Raw genomic sequence first — 16,210 nt, forward strand, 5'->3', positions numbered from 1 at the left:
CAAAAGGACTAGATAAAATATGCTTTTTTATACCATTTCCCAAATTATAACTTGATTGTGTCTTTGAGAATCTAAACATCATAGTAGCCTTGTTGGTCTATTAAAGTCTCATGTATATTTGAAAGACTTTAGTTGAAAGTTCTTTACCAGATACAACAGTAAGGAGAATCCAAATTCTTTATAATTATAATGATAATGTTTTGACCCAGAGAACAGCTGAGAAAAGATCTCTCCCTTCATTTCAGAAGTGGGGAACTATGGGCATGGATTATTTCAGGAGTGGGGGACTATTGAATATACTGCAGACATTTGTGTTAGCTTGGCTAAGCCATTTTTTTTTAAAATTTTTGTTATTAAGGAATGGTTTAGTTGGAAGAGTTAAGAGGAGCAGCTAGGTGGTTCAGCGCATAGAGAGCCATGCCTAGAGATGAGAAGCCCTGGGTTCAAATGTGGCCTCAGACATTTCCAGGCTATGTGATTCTGGGCAAGTCACTTAACCCATTTGCTTAGCCCTTACCACTCTTCTGCCTTGGAACTAATATAGTTAATTAGAACTGTATTCCAAGAAGAATGTGATTTAAAAATAAAAGATATCAGTTAAAAAAAAAGGAAAGTAAAAAAACACTATATTAGCCCAATTTCTCAACCTTTGGTTTGAGCACAAGTGTTGCTTTAAAGCATATAATTATTCTTTTTTGGGTTAAATGATTTTGTGGGCATCATCCACCCCACATAAGTTATATGCATGAATAAATATTGTAATGGAGTTGAGTAGAAATCAAAGTTAACAGTGTTAAGTGTAAAGAAATCTTTTGATCTTTATTAATAAATTTGTAACTTCTGGGTTGGGACCCACCATCTTTTCCTGTTTGCAGTCTGAGCCTTAATGGGAAAATTTAAAGGGGACAAGTTTGGTTGAAGGTTGCTGAGAAGATCCTGTTATTTTTAATCAGCAAGTTAAGTAGCAAGTATCTATTAAACTCTTGCTGTGGGCCAGGCATTGTGCTAGTCATTGGGTATATGAAATATGCTTTTTTCCAAGGAGAATACATTCTGTTTGGTGAAGAAACACCAAAGAAGTATTACTGATGGCCATACCTGGCCAGATTAATTAATATTAGCATGCCAACACTTACTGGTTTCCAGGAATCGCCTGTTAATGCATGTAAAGGTGACTGTTTTGAGACAAAATAAGATAGTTAAGAGTTCTGGATTATGCCTGTATATTTCTGGTCTAGTTCCAGTTCTATCATCAGCTTAATCTTATTAAAATCATAACTGGCATTTATATGCTGCTTTAAAGTTTGCAAAATGTTTTAGATTGTTGTTTAGTTGTCTTTCAGTCATGTCCGACTCTCTGTGAGCCCATTTGGGGTTTTCTGGGCAAAGGTACTAGGGTAGTTTGACATTTCTTCTTCAGCTCATTTGATAGATAAAGAAATGGAGGAGGCAAACGGGGTGAAGTAACTCAGCTAGGGTCACACAGGTAGGAATTGCTTGAGGCCAGATTTGAACTCGGAAAGATGTCTTCCTGATTTGGGGCCTAGCACTCTTTCCACTGCATCGCTGAGTTTGAGCCTCACAGCAAACAATACTGAGAAATATTACAGGTGGTATTATGGACATTTCTGAATGAGCTGCATACAAGAGATAAAGTAACCTGTTTCTGGTCATATAGCTGGTCTCTGCAATGCTGGATGATCCCTAAGGTGTGTGTGACTCCAGAGGTTCATACTACCTTTTCTGGGGCAAGTGAGTACATTGCTTTGGACCTCAGTACCTCATCTTTGCAATAAGGCCAACACTGCTCTAGGACTGTTATTAGAATTAAGTAAAGCAATTGACAAAATATTTTGAAAAGTATAAATTCTTGTAACAATATTATTAGACAACCCTGCTCTGTATTCTGGGCAGGTTCTCTTCCTCAGAGTTTGGCACGTGTGGTTAGGCTTTGTCATTGGGGCTTCTTCCTTTAGTCATTCCTTTGGTCATTTGGCCTTTTTCCCTTTTCCTTGCCCAGGCTACTTATTAACTGTTTATATTAGTACTGGGGCATGGAAAAAGGCACTTACTAGCATTACTTATCCAATGTAATGAGAATAGCTTTAAGGGAATTGTTTGTGCAGAAGTCCAACATAATAATGAGGTAGTTATTGACAATACCCTTAGGCTCGGCTAAGTAAGTTGGAGAGGTGTGTGGGCATAAATGATTTATAATACCTCGTTTACTTAATTTTATGATTGAACTGTGATAGGAGGACATAAACGGGCTCAATTAATGAAGCAATGCTGGGTTTTGTTTTTTGTTTTTAATTTTTTTGTGTAATAACTGAGCAAATTGCTTAATTTTTGGTTGTTTTAATTTTGTTACTGATTTATCAACTTAATTTATAGAATAAAGCAGCACCAACCTAAAATGAGTAGTGTATAGAATATGTTTCACATTAAAATTTTAAGTATTTTATTTATGCTCTTTTTAAAAAGAATTGCTTTCACTAACCAGTGGCTCTTCTTTGTACCAAAAAAAATTCAGGCAAATAAAATGAATCAATACATTGACCATGTCAGACAATGTAAACCTCATTCAGTAAGAGGCATACTTTGTCATTTCTGTCAAGTCAATATTGTTTTTTAATTGTTTTTTTTATGACTTTTTTTAAGTCTTTACCTTCCATCTCACTATCAATACTGTGTATTAGTTTCAAGGCAGAAGAGCATTAGGGCTAGGCAATTGGGGTTAAGTGATTTGCCCAGGGTCACAAAGCTAGGAAGCGTCTGAGGCCACATTTGAACCTAAGACTTCTTGTTTCTAGGCCTGGTGCTCTATTCATTGAGTCATTTAGCTGCCCTTGTGACAACTTTTTGATGTATGTGTGAATTTTCCTTCCATTTTTTTTTACTAGGTAAAATGCTGCAAAATAGAATTTTTAAGTAATTGGATGCTGAACTCTAGTATGTTCATTTGCTAATGTGTTTTTTTTATTGAAAGGAATGCTGTTTTTTAAGGAAGGTGATTCCTTTATAATAATCTCCATGTGTTTTGAGATACATTTTAGACTGAAGTTGAGAAAACCTTCTGAGTAAGGTTTCCTTGTATATTTTATTTGGAATTTATATACACAATTTCCTTGTATCTATATATTTTGGTTTGACTGAGGTAAATTATAGGCTTATCAGTTCCAAGAAAAAAAGATGTATAAGATTCTAATCCTCAAACTTCTTAAAGACTATAATGTTTCCTTTTTAAAAATTTTATTGCAGCTATTGTATAGTGAGAGTGCTGGATGATCCCTAATATTCTGTCTAGGGTTCTGTGATTCTAGTTTACTAAAATAAGTTGACTTGCCTATAGAAAAAATTCCATGCTAGCCATTTTTGGCATAAGACCACTAGAAACAATTTTTATTCATTTAGACTAAAATTCTAAATATAGAGGATGGAGAGGTTCAAATATGGGCAAAGTTCCCTATGCCTCTGTTAGAAATTTGGAAATTTCTACTACTGGACATTTTGGGGTGTGCAGATGGAAAATTTGCCACACTGGAGCTACATTCTTTTAAATTACATCCTCATTTTAGGATGCTTTAGTAGATGCTTAGTAGATAAATTTGGCTGAGACCCATGCTGTGGGGCTCTTTTTTCAGAGCTTGTGCTTTTGGTAAAAGTGCTTCAAGTGTGAGTCTGTCTTTCTTTGCTCTGTTCACTTGACTGAAAGAACCTTTTTTTTTCCCTTTCCCCTCTCTTAATGATTATTATTATGATTTTATTAATTTTTTGTATTAAAACCCTTACCTTCTGTCTTAGAAGGTACTGATTCCAAGGCAGAAGAGTAGTAAGGGCTAGGCAATGGGTGTTAAGTGACTTACCCAGGGTTACACAGTTAGGAAGTGTCTGAGGTCAGATTTGAATCCAGGACCTCCCATCTCTGGATCTGGCTCTCAATCTATTGAGCTACCCAGCTGCCCCCTCTTTTAATTATCATTATTATAATTTTAAATTATTATAATTTAAAAATAGCAAATAAAATTCCATACTTGGAGGTTAAGCAAAAGTTGAAAATTTGGGCAAAAAGCCCCAGAACTTTAAGTAACTTAATATGTTGGTGAATAGTTTTCCCAAAAATTTTCAACCTCTTTGGCTACTCTTTCTGAGATAGGACTTCTTGGTCTGGGTTTCTTAAAATATTTTGAAAGCTTTATTTCAATGAAATTAGTTTATTTTGTAACCCTCTGCATTTTATACATTTAAGACTGTTATTTTGAGAAGAGGGTCATTGGTTTCACTAGTCTGCCAAAGGGAAATGCAAAAGAAATGTGAAGAACCCTTCTCTGAGGAGTATTCTCATTTATACCTGTTCAGAAAGAGATACTTCCTTCTCTTGACTGAATTGCCATTTTATAAACTCATTTCAGGAAGTGGGGATTAGAAACTAGTTAGGTCTTCGGTAAGATAAAAAAAGACATCAAAAGATTTCACTTTAGGGCTTTGTTTCAGAGGCTTCAGATTAGAATACCCAGAAGAGTGTTTTCTTACTCTTTCTAAAGGAGAGTGTATATCTGGAGGGACCCTTGTGTGTTTCCACTTTTGTTCCTCTGTTATACATAGGGTAGTGATTTGTTTACATTGTATTGTGATAAGTTGGTTTTTGATTTTTTAGCTTTTCATAGTGGAATGATACAGTTCTTAAGTTCAATTTAATTCAACAAGTAAACCAATAAGCAAATGTTTGTCTAGAACCTACTTTGTGCCAGGCCACAAAAGAATCTCTCTCCCAAGGAATTTATGCTGTAATAGAGGAGAAAAGAGGCACATTCATAGGCTATACAGAGCAGGTACCAGATGACCTGGAGGGAGAAGGCACTAGCCACTGACAGGACAGGGAAGGCCCCTTGTAGAAGATGCCAAAGGAGCTTAGGCTTGATTCCAAGACATGGAGGTGAGGAAGAAGAACTTTACAGGCCAGGGGGTCATCATTGTGAAGGCAGAGAGCAGTGTGGAAGAAGCAGCAGAGTACATGGAGAGGAGTTAGGTATGATATGGTTGGAAAGAGAGACTGGTGCCAGCACATGAAGGGACTTAAATATCTCTTAAGCCACCACTGAATGCAAAGTACTATACTATGTACTGGGCATACAAAGACAAAAATGAAACTGGCCTGGTCCTCATGGAGCTCTCCTTACCAACCATGTCCTTAATATATTCATTCATATATATATATATATATATAAATATATATGTGTGCATGTGTACAAAAATATATAGATAAATAAATGAAGGTTGCATTATAGGTAGTAGCTGAACAAATGTTTTACTGTTTTATTCCCATGTAGGTCATGCATTATCTAGGCCAGTATATAATGGTGAAGCAGCTTTATGATCAGCAAGAACAGCACATGGTATATTGTGGTGGAGATCTTCTAGGGGAGCTGCTAGGACTTCAGAGCTTCTCTGTGAAAGATCCAAGGTAAGAAGATTCTAGATTTGAATCTTAGCATTTGCCCACAACTTTATGTGGTATATGGTTCTGTGTCCACAAGTCAAAAGTAGTTCAGAAGTCCACACTCTTCTCACTGTGTAGTAACATCTGTCCCTTATGAATCCATCTTACTTTAAAACTAAAATGGGGATTTGCTTAATTAAAAATTGTTTTAGGGGGCAGCTGGGTAACTCAGTGGATTGAGAGCCAGTCCCACAGATGAGAGGTCCTGGGTTCAAATTTGACCTTAGACACTTCCTAGCTGTGTGACCCTTGGCAGGTCACTTGATCCCCCTCTCCCCCCATTGCCTAGCCCTTACCCCTCTTCTGCCTTGGAACCAATACCCAATATTGATCCTAAGGAAGAAGAGTGATAAGACTTAGGCAATTGGGGTTAAGTGACTGGCCCAGGGTCATACAGCTAGAAAGTGCCAGGACAAATCTGAACCTAGGACCACCTCCTGTCTCCAGGCCTGAGTCACTATCTGCTCTTGTTTAATTACAATTTAAAACTAGAAGGCAAGAACTGATTCTTCCATGAAATTATCTTTTTTTAGGTTGGCAGGCTATAAGAATAGGACCTACTAGTTTTTGTCTTCCTAATTCCTAAGAAAACACCAATTATTGGGAAGTTTCCCCATCACTTAAAAAGGAATAATAAGGCAGTTTTTCCTATTTCTTTATAGGGAGGAAAACAAAGATTTTTTTCCCTTTTTTTAATTAAAAAATTTTTATTTAATTAATTTAGAATATTTTTTCGATGGTTACAAGATTTATGTCCCCTCCCCCCCCCCCCCCCCCCCCCGCCCCCAGCCAACGAGCAATTCCTGGGTTTTACATGTGTCATTGATCAAGACTTATTTCCATATTATTAATATTTGCACTATGGCGATCTTTTAGAGTCTGCATCCCCAATCATATTCCCATTGACCCATATGATCAAGCAGTTGTTTTTCTTCTGTGTTTCTGCTCCCACAGTTCTTTCTCTGGATGTGGATAGTGTTCTTTCTCATAAGTCCCTCAGAATTGTTCTGGATCATCACATTGCTGCTAGTAGAGAAGTTCATTACATTCGATTGTACCACAGTATATCAGTCTCTTTGTATAATGTTCTCCTGGTTCTGTTCCTTTCACTCTGCATCAGTTACTAGAGGTTGTTCCAGAAACAATATTTTAAAATAATTAAAAAAAAAACCAACACAAAACTTTGAGAGTTCTTAGAAGAACTATAGAAATCTGAGTAGTAGGATTTTTTTTCTGTTTTTAATTTTTTCCTTTCTTTCTTACCAGCCCTCTTTATGACATGTTAAGAAAAAACCTGGTTACTGCAACTGTTACAGGTATGTCCACTCTCTTTTGTCAAAAAAGTATATAGTACAATGCTGATTTGATTAGGGCAAGTAATAGAAAAGGAGAATTATGGATGAAATAAAATTCTGTCTTTGGGAATGATTGGAAGGGACATTTTACTTTGGAAAATGTTATTGCCATGTATTCAAGCGCCAGTTTGTTTTGTTTAACCTTTTTTCTTGATTATGCTGTATTTATTCCTGCAATGTAGTTGGTTAAAGTACTTTACAGGAAATTGCTTTTGTGTATATATGTGTGTGTGTTTTGACTACATTTGTCAAGAATATGGCAAGGTCTTAGGGTTGAGTGAGTGAGTCAGATGTAACTAAGAACTGAGTCCATGTATTTTGTCTTTTCTAGGAATATCATATTTATAAGACATTTTGTGCACTCTCTACTCCCACTCTGTCCCAGATTAGGAAAGTCTGAAGTTTTGAAACTTTGTCCTTTTAAGAAATCTAGTACAGATGTATTAATCCCTGAAAATTTGTCTATTTTGATAACTTATATAAATAAGCAAATTGGTGGTCTTCCATTCCTAATAATTGTGTTCTCTTAGGAATAAGGGAAAACACATGGAACTCTTTCAAATCAAAATGTGTGAATTTTAATTCTGATATTCTCTAGATAAACTTTGTCTCACTGAGACATTTCTCGAAGTTCAAGAAGGCCTTATAAATGAAATGGCGCCTTTATTGAAATTTAATTACTTATGCAGTAGTTAAACTTCTCTAGATGCAGAATCTAAATTTCTTTGAGCACTAAAGGAATGAAATACATTAAGAGGGAAACAGCAATAAATTATAGATATTCCAGCAGGAATTCTGGAAATCAATACTTTTTGTCTATTAATTGAATTATAACAACATAGGATTCCTTTATCTGTTTCACTATATTTTTCCATCTCTATTTAAACACTGATGTATGTATGTTTGATTTATACATATATGACATATGTAGAATATCATATATCTGGATATGTATGGCATAAAACGATTTATACATATATCCATATATAATACCTATCTCTGTGTTTAAAGTCTCTATATTTCTTTACTTCATTTGTTATTTCATACTAATTTTGCAGTAGTTAGTCTGAAGCAAATGCTATCAATACATTTTATAATCTTGTCTTCCGGTGGTAGAATTTGTCACCAAATGTTTTTGTGATTGCTCCTCTAATTGCAGTTGCCCTTTTGTGAATGAACATTTCTTTGACTATTTCTGTTGACTTAGATGGAGTGAATATTACATTTCCCATTAGTAAAGAAAATGAAAGGAAACCTTTCTCTTCCTTCCTTTACCTTAACAACTCTTATTAAACAAATTTTATCTCCTGGGATGTGCCTTTTGTTTGATTGAAGGGATTTGTTATTTTTTTTTAAACCCTTACCTTCTGTCTTGGAATCAATACTGTGCATTGGTTCCAAGGCAGAAGAGTGGTAAGGGCTAGGCAACTAGGGTTAAGTGACATGCCCAGGGTCACACAGCTAGGAAGTGGCTAAGGTCATATTTGAACCTAGGACCTCACATCTCTAGTCCTGGGTCTCAGTCCACTGAGCCACCCAACTGCCCCTAGAATGTTATTGTTTAAAGAAGGTTGTTCCATAAAATATCCTCTTTGTGTTTGAGTAGGATAATAAAAGGAAACAAGTATAGATTTTGGCCTTTATTTTATGCCTCTACTTTTTGCATATTAGTTTTCTTAGAGGTGATTTCGACTTTGTTTTGTTCTGTCAATTGCTTCAACAGAAAGAAATATTTTGAGAGGCAGCTATGTAGCACAGTGGATAAAGGCTCTAGGCCTGGATTTGGGAGAACTTGGATTCAAAGTCTGGCCTCAGATACTTTCTAATACTATATATACCCTAGGCAAGTCACTTAACCCTAATTTCCTAGCCCTTGCTGCTACTCTTCTTAGAACTGATACTAAGTCAGAAAGTAAGAGTTTCAGAAGAAAGAAAGAAATATTCTGGACCTCCACATTATAGAATTCTATAACCAGTTCTACACCTGCATGATATCCAAAATTGAATTTTTTGTTAAAGGACAGCATAATTAGCAAAGCTTTTTTCAGAAGTAATAGTCATGTATTTTGACCTCTTCTTCTGTCTTTAAGGAAAGACAAAACATGTCTCCTTATCAAAAAAATTAGATTTATGGCAGGTATTCTGTCAGCTGAGTTAAGATGAAAGGATCTTTAGTTTTTCTTTGGCAGACCTTAAATAAATAAGGTTGTCAATAATTGTTCATGAATGGAAGTATTTGAGAGGATGTATTTGACCAAGCAAGTCAAGAACCATTCTCATTGTAACTCAGGTCCAAATAAATGTGTGTGTGTTTGTGTGTGTGTGTGTGTATGCACACACACAACAAGTAGTGCTGAGTGGTATCTGCTTAGAATCATAAGTAGAGCTGGGAGTGGTCACAGAGACCATTTAGTTCAGCCCCATTTTACAGATGAGGAAACTGAGGACCTGGGAAGTGAAATGACTTGACTATAGCAAAAAAAAGTACTAAGCATTCAAGATGAAATCTCATCCTAGGGCCTTTGACTTCAGAACCATTGTTTACCTTGTTGCTTATTTTGCACAGGTTTTATTTCCTTCTCCTTTTGGGCTTACAAAATTTCTTAGGATTGGAATACATTTCTCCTTTGGAATAATTTAGTCCCCAAACAGTAGTCTCACTAAAGTTATCATCATTTATTTCTTGATAAAATCTTTCCTCTCCTTACTTTACTTTTTCTTGAGCATACATAGTGACCAGGAAAATTAATACTTGTTTTAGGCACCTATAATCTTATATCAAGTCCAGAGGCCCTATCTAATGTAGTTGTCAGATGAGCCATCTGACACTTAGTGTTGTTGATTCTGGATTGGATAAGTATGCTTATTTTTAATGAAGTAGAGAGATTTCTTATTTTCAAATTTCTTGTAGACTTAAAAGTTTTGGCAGTTGGGAAAAAAAAGGTGAAACTACATGTGAAGAAACTAAAGAGTTTTCTATCACATCTGAATGAGTTCTATTTCTGATTTTAACTACATTTTCAAAATTTCTTGGAGAAATTTGGAAACTTATTGTGGAAGAAACTTGTAGCCATCTTGTTTAAGTAAAGGAACTTTTTTCATCTCCTCTTCCTTCCCTTCTCTCCCTTTCCCCAAATGATACCTTGTCACTTTATTTTTAACCAGACCTTTTTTGATATAGCTTCTTTGTCTTTGATTCCTCTCTCTGCTAAGGAGAGCATTTTCCAGTCATGGAGATCTACACTTGTAGGGGCCAAATCTGGCTCCTGGTTTGCTTGCTGAGGCCCTTTTTGTGTGGAAAGAATGGTTATTACCAGGGAAGGTTTTTTCCTTTTGTTTTACTCACCGTCTAGATGCTGCACAGACTCTCGCTCTCGCACAGGATCAGAGTATGGATATTCCAAGCCAAGATCAACTGAAGGTAAACTCACCAGCTGGTGAATTCTTTTGTTGTACAGAGTGGCCCCTTCTCTGTACCTCTGGATCTTGGACTCCCAAAACCTTTCCTACTTGTAGTCAAACTTGACATGAAAAGTTCTTGGGAGTCTGTAGACCAAGGACAGAGTGAACCTTCTCTGTTCTACCCATAACAGAGTTCCAGTCTCTGAGTCTTTCTTGGGATGTAGCACTTCTTATCTTCACTCTTTCCAGTTTACACTTTCTTTGAGTTTGTGTGTGTGTGTGTATGCGCATGTGTTTTGAGCAAACTGCTTTATTGGAATGGAAAGTTTATATGCAAGTAAGTACCAATCAGAAAGTTCCTTGTAGCTTCCCCAAACCTACAGAAACTGTTACCATAATCTTGATTTTATGTTCAGTGAACCAATCTACTGTTACCATAATCTTGATTTTATGTTCAATGAACCAATATCCTAGAGGATGCTTCCTTTATTTTAGTAGTAGGCCAGATGCTGACTGGTTGTTCAAAATGAAACTTCTTGGCCTCTTGTTCAGCTGAGATTTTCCTCAGGTTTGGGACTTCCCAGCTCTGCTCATGGTGGGGTTAGGGAAGATAAACTGACTTTCTGCATTTAATGAGTGTTGTTTACTCCAGTGTTCACTATCTTGTGCATAACCCATTGTGTTGCACTTTTACTGGTGACTCAGAATGGAACTGCTACATCCCCTTGGCCTGATCTAGTCTACCATACTCATGGAGTGATTTTCTCCTTCCATTTAGCAAGGTACAGAGGGAAGTTCTAGCTCCAGGAATGGAACTGAAGAAGGTGATGATCCTGCTTTGTCTACCTCACAGCGCAAATGCAGAAATCCAAAAGAAGGTAAATATTGAACTAAAACAATTGCTATTCTTGTTTTAGGCAATAAAAATGACCCTCCTCCAGTGCTTCTGGTCTGATTCTAGGCTTTGGAAGACTGTGTTAGCAGAACATCAATTCTGGCAGGTACTGCCAAACTAAGAACATTTGGAACATGTGACTTTTGACAGACTGTGTCTTTGGTACAGAGGCTGACATAGATGAGTCTTGAAGAACTTATTACCAGTTTGGCAATAAGGTGGAATTTTTCAACCATAACAATTCCTGAAGACCATCTGCTAAGTCATACAGTGGTTGTAATTTGCTCCCTTCATTGAAGGATTTACCTGTGTTGATGACATCTTGAATTCTTGCATCATTCAAGTAGAAGTACTAAAGTAATTATATTATAGTTATTTACTGTAATGAGTTAATAATAGTTTAGAAGATCTCATCTTTAAATTTCTAAGGGCTTTATTAATTTAGTCTTCCTAGCATACTTGAGAAGAAGGGATATGCCATATTGCTTCCTTGTTATTCTCTGAAACAACTTTCTTTTAAAGTCTAGATCCAGTTGCATTTTTCAAAAGGTTAAAATGTTCCTTAGCAGTCTGTTTTCACATTGATTTTTGTTAAGACTTTGGGATGACAGGAGAAGAAAGTCTCCCACTTATCCATGAGTCACCAAGTGAATTTTCCCTCTCCATGTGGCCCAAGATGCTACAGTCATTTCATTTCTGTTCAGAATTTTCAGTTTGACTTGCCTGATAGAGGGGAAAATTGTTTTTCAGGGAAATTAAAGTTTATAGGGCTTAATAAGAATTAAGACTAAGATTTCCATTTCTCTGATCTTTGGTTACAATCAATTTCTTTACCATAACATTGTATATATGGTTAGAAAAACTCAGATTGAATTAACTAGGATATAGGAAAACAAATAGAATCTCTATTATGTTAAAAAAAATCTTTCAGAGTCATGATTTTATATACAAAGATTTACAGAATCATAAATATACATGGAACATATTTTATAGCATACATGGTTCCTAGTCCAGGTACTTCACCTCATAAATATATTTGGAGGAAATGACAATATAAATTCAAATAGTGCATCTGTCATTAAATAATGTCACCAAAATATTAAAGACCTTTCTGAAGGATATTTTCAATGTTCATCAGGCTCAGAAATTTTTTTTCCCTTTGTACAGATTAGATAGAAATATAAACTGAATTGTGTGTGATCCTTAAAATCTTTAAGCCCTATCAAGAGTTTTTGGAGTTGAGTTTTAAATGAGTAGTCTTAAAACAGTTTTATTTTTTATGTAGCTCCTTTATGATGCAAAAAAAAAAACTTGAACTGCTTATGGTATACAGAAACTTAATTTTTCATCTGCTTACATTCTTCTAAATAGTAGGGGCGAATGGCCTGATAATTGAGACAAGTTTGAAGCTCAAGAGAAAAGAATAGTTTTTGTGAAATTTTGAGTATATTAGGAAGATGGCTAATAAAGTGTAGTCCTAGTGGTTGCCTTTGACGGTATACTTGTCTTTGTTATTAGAAATCTCTTAAGAAGCAATCAAACTCAAAGAGGCATTTCTAGGCCTTATATAATATATTTTACTATAACATATAAACCTCATATAATACCTTAAAATAATACCTTAAATTATTTTTTATAGTACCTTAAAAATGTTTTTAAACCCTTACCTTCCATCTTAGAATCAATATTATATATTGGTTCTAAGGCAGAAGAAGGGCTAGACAGTGGGGGTTAAATGACTTGCCCCTGGCTCTCAATTTACTGAGCTACCTAGCTGCTCCCAACCAATGATGCTTCTTAATTAACATCCAGTGACCAACAGAATTTTCAAATTCTCACATTTATGTAAGTTCACAATACACAAATTGAACTTTATATTCTGAAAGAAATCTTCATTCCAAAAAACCACCTATGTTACCTTTATTGTACAGCACCCGACTCTCTTTCTTCTCCTGCCCTTCAGCTTGGTATTCCATGGCCTACCACCCCACTCCATCCCTCCAAAACAAAAACTGAAAAAGATACCTCCAAATGATAGCAGAATGGAAAAGTGTAGGAATCTCCATCTCACATATGATCAAGGACTTGGCTTGAGACTTTGGGCACTTAGAGAGGAGACCTTTGCCCTACTCGGCCCCCCTCTGTCTGTCTTCTGTCCCTCTGCACTCAGGCACGGTCTGTCTCCAGCCATTACATGTCACCCATCTTCTCCTGTGTCTGTGTCTGGCTCCCCTTCTTTCTCTTGATTCTACCATGGGGCTGGCCTGGCTCCTGCTTGTTCCTCATCTTGCTCTCTCTCTTCTGTCCCCCAGCCCGTGTGCCAGTCTTCTCTCTCTAAGGGCATATGATCCTCTTTCCACCCTTCCTTCCTTCTTCCCTCTCTTTCTCATGTCCATTTCCATTACATAAAAATTACTTTGCAGAGAGGTCTGATTTCTTTGATAAGGACTTATTTAATGGGGTACCAAATGGTTCATTAATAATAGTAATTTATGTTTATGTGGTATTTCAGAATTACAAAGCACTTCCATATATAGAATATATTAATGAATATAACAAATTATTGTATTGTATTGTATTAATATATAATCTTATTTAATCTCACAATAATTATGTCAGGTAGTTTATATAAGTAGTTTTATCCTCAAGAATTTTTATCTTAATTTGTTTAAAAAAATAAAAGATCAGAGAGGTTTGATTTCCCCAACGTCCCTGATTAATAAGTAGAGGCAAGACTTCAATTCAAGTATCCTAACATCTGAATAAGTCAGATATACCCTCTCCTATGCCATGTTTTTTCTCCACAAAGGTAATGCTAGGATTGCAAGTGATAGCTTAAGGCTAGGGCATTGGCATGGGCAAAGAAAAAATGAGCATTGGAAAGAGAATTTTGTTTTATCTTTTTTTTTTTCCTAGGGGAGTACAGCAGGTAGAAGAGGGGGAAAGTGGAGAAAGGAAAAGGGGGTTAGGAACATTGAGTACTGTAAATTACCTACCTCTGACTTGGAGATTAGAACCTTGACCAGAGAGCTGGAAACACAACAATGCATTCTTTGCTGTATTACTAAATTACTGAAGACTTGGAGCAGATTTTTTATGACTATCTCATCTGAATAATCGAAAGAATCATTCCTGTTCTTTACCACCTCATACAGAAGTTGTGGAGATTATAAAAGAATTGTAGGTGCTTTAATTTCATGTAACTAAAAGATATATTCATTGACATTCCCATTTGGCTTCTATAGATGAAGACCTGATAGAAAATTTAGTTCCCAACAAGTCACCTAGGCTGGACCTCATGTTTGAGGAATGGGATGTAGCTGGCTTGCCTTGGTGGTTCTTGGGAAACTTGAGAAACAATTACACACCTAGAAGTAATGGCTCAACCGACTTACAAACAAATCAGGTAAATTGCCTATCAAATTTGAGGGGGGTTGTGATTTTTTTTTGTAATTTCAGAGCAGTTTTTTGTTTAAGTGAGAGAATTAAATTTGTTTCTATCTTGCTTTTGATAGTTTTTGTTTTTGTTTTGAAAGTACAATGGTCTAAATATATTGACACATTAACCTTTTTAGCATGAGTTTAGCATAAAGGGCTTCTCAGAGGAAGACTAAGACATAGATTGATGCAGAAATGACATACTCCACAGAGAAAGCTAGACATCTAATTTGGTTTTGGTAATTAGGTTATTTGTACTCATCTTTGTGTCTTCAAAGAGTCCAGAGAGTGCCAGGGCAAAGGGCTCTGTTAAGCCACCTTCATTATTTTAATTCCTGATATTTCATCAATAAACTTAACATTAATGGGATTAAAGTACCAAAATAAATTAATAGAATGGTTTCCATCTTTTTGCAGTGCCATTTTTTGGGGGGGAATTTTGTTAAGTCAAACAAATCTTTGTGAACCCGCAGCCTTATAAAATCTTCAAAATATTATGGTAGTCTCAGTGGAATAAGCTCAGTGGAATACTTCTAAAGGACACTGAATTACACAAGTGCTCATCAATGTGAAAATTTATTACCACTGTTACTATAGAGAATTTATTGCCCTTATCCTTTGGACATTTCTTTTGGCTAATAGAAAATACCTAGCAAGTGGTTAATAAATATTGGTTGAATTAATAGTCATCAAGGAAAGCCAGGTCTTCCTTAAGCGGGAGAAATTGTATTGTAGTTCTAGTTAGGTGGCATCAACCTCACTGATGGATTTCTGACTTCATACCCCTTCTTATTTTTATCCACTTTCTGCCTTCTTTTTCTTTAGGATATAGATACTGCTATTGTTTCAGACACTACGGATGACTTGTGGTTCTTGAACGAGTCTAATTCAGAGCAGTTAAATGTTGCTGTAAAAGTTGAAGCTACTGATACAGAACAAGCAAGTGAAGGAGGGAAAGAGGGTGACAAAAAGGTTTGTCTTAGAAAACTGTTCAGTTAATCACATGGGTGCACATTTTGTAAATAATATCCCTCAAATTATGGACCATGTCTTTCTTAAGTCACTCTGCATCTCCGGTGCCTAGCAGGTTCCTTTCACATAGTAGATCCTCAGCAAATTGTTATTGAGGTACTCTCACTTTCATTACATAGCTTTCCTTTTTATCATCTTTTAAGAATAAGCTTTTTGAAAACTTCATAAATTACTCATTTTCATTTTACTATATAATCTTCTCAAGCAGGACATTGATTCTGAGAAAGCATCAACTCACTTGCCTTTGCTTACCTATTCTATTCTATAATTTTCCTTCTGGAAACCTTTTCAAATCATACTACAGAACATGGTCAGGAGGCAGAGTAGATTTTATGTAATAATAGGTGTTTTTTGGCACCAGAAAAATTTATTAAACAGCCACAAGGAAATATCCTTGAAAAAAACAAGCTTAGCCCCCAGTTATCTCAGAAGAAAAAGGCCAGCGAAAATCATGCCTCAAATAAATTTAATGTATGTAACTCTTCTTTTATGTATTTCCTTTAAAAAATGATTTTCACAAGAATTCATTTCATGAAGATAGACTTTTGTGTAGATCTTTGTATTCTTAGCCACCTAAAATGGAAAGCT

At 35.8% G+C, this 16,210-nt stretch overlaps 1 protein-coding gene across 7 annotated transcripts in view; it reads left to right on the top strand.

Moving 5' to 3' along the window:
* The window catches only part of MDM4 (MDM4 regulator of p53), a 51,935-nt gene that overhangs the window by 23,474 nt on the left and 12,251 nt on the right, over positions 1-16,210 (top strand). For 2 of the 7 annotated variants that reach the window (XM_001371138.4, XM_007481225.2), the window contains exons 4-9: positions 5,331-5,464; positions 6,767-6,816; positions 10,209-10,276; positions 11,036-11,135; positions 14,398-14,558; positions 15,416-15,562. In XM_001371138.4, coding sequence (XP_001371175.1) covers positions 5,331-5,464; positions 6,767-6,816; positions 10,209-10,276; positions 11,036-11,135; positions 14,398-14,558; positions 15,416-15,562 — 660 coding nt within the window. Of the gene's footprint in view, positions 1-5,330; positions 5,465-6,766; positions 6,817-10,208; positions 10,277-11,035; positions 11,136-14,397; positions 14,559-15,415; positions 15,563-16,210 lie in introns of those variants that run through there. The other 5 variants (XR_461563.2, XM_007481226.2, XR_008916171.1 and 2 more) reach the window with 3 other exon arrangements.

Source organism: Monodelphis domestica, chromosome 2, assembly GCF_027887165.1.
Source record: "Monodelphis domestica isolate mMonDom1 chromosome 2, mMonDom1.pri, whole genome shotgun sequence".
Lineage (NCBI taxonomy): Eukaryota > Metazoa > Chordata > Mammalia > Didelphimorphia > Didelphidae > Monodelphis > Monodelphis domestica.